The sequence below is a fragment of the Volvox carteri genome (assembly GCF_000143455.1).
Source record: "Volvox carteri f. nagariensis unplaced genomic scaffold VOLCAscaffold_695, whole genome shotgun sequence".
Lineage (NCBI taxonomy): Eukaryota > Viridiplantae > Chlorophyta > Chlorophyceae > Chlamydomonadales > Volvocaceae > Volvox > Volvox carteri.
The window spans coordinates 5791-6627 of NW_003308193.1; the positions used below are offsets into that span (position 1 = coordinate 5791).

At 53.3% G+C, this 837-nt stretch overlaps 1 protein-coding gene across 1 annotated transcript; it reads right to left on the bottom strand.

The window, feature by feature from the left end:
* Positions 1 to 416: 416 nt before the first annotated feature.
* VOLCADRAFT_101318 (uncharacterized protein) lies at positions 417 to 788 on the bottom strand (the record flags this gene model as incomplete). Its single annotated transcript, XM_002959751.1, has 1 exon — positions 417 to 788. A coding segment is annotated over one exon (372 nt), but the record flags the coding sequence as incomplete, so codon positions are not given.
* Positions 789 to 837: the final 49 nt, after the last annotated feature.

The following is an 837-nucleotide window of genomic DNA, read 5'->3' on the forward strand; positions in this document are numbered from 1 at the left end:
ATTTCATCACTCCTCAAACACCCGAGGAGCTGGCAGGCGGATTTGAACCCGGGTCGACTGGATCGACTGGGAGCAGAAGTCAGGCCTTAACTTCTGCCAGCCGCCTGCCTGAACTGTATGAATGCGAATGAATAATCTTATTAGGGACAATAATACGGCACGGGAGTTTCATGCCCTCAAAGGGGGAACAAACGCTAAAACTGAATACATACATAGTTATATTGGCAAACGATGCTTCCCGAGCTACCAGGATACTGTAGGTTCAACATGTACATGTAACATGTACATTTACAGAAATGTACAAAAATGAATTCACGAAGTGCGCAGCAAATAAGATGAGTAGCCTATAGGCCCATGTCCATAGTCCAGGGCAACGAGGGGGTTACCCCGTGTTACCCCTCCTGCTGGGTAGGAACTTACAAGGGGGTTACCAATCGGCTACGGGGGGTTGAAGGTGGGTAACCGATGGGTAACCCATGGGTTACCGACCCAATCAGTGCCTTAGGGCTGCTGCTGCCGTGCTGGGTGCCACTGCTGCTGCCACAACTGCGCCTGGGCTCGTATGTCTTGGTCAGCGCTGCACTGATGCGACCACTGCTGTGGAATGCAGCCAACTCTGAGGGGTAGGCCCGCAGGAACTCCTCCTGCTCCCGGATAGGGGCGTGTCTGAGGATGTTGCACAGCAGCACGTGGAACCAGCGAAGCCCAACCTTCATGTCGGGCTGAGCCCCGCAGTCCTGCTCAAATTTGGCCTTACTGCCAAGGCTGTTGTAGCGGTGGTCCCGGACCTGCATGTAGATGGAGCATTGAGCACCATAATCAACACAGTTGCATGNG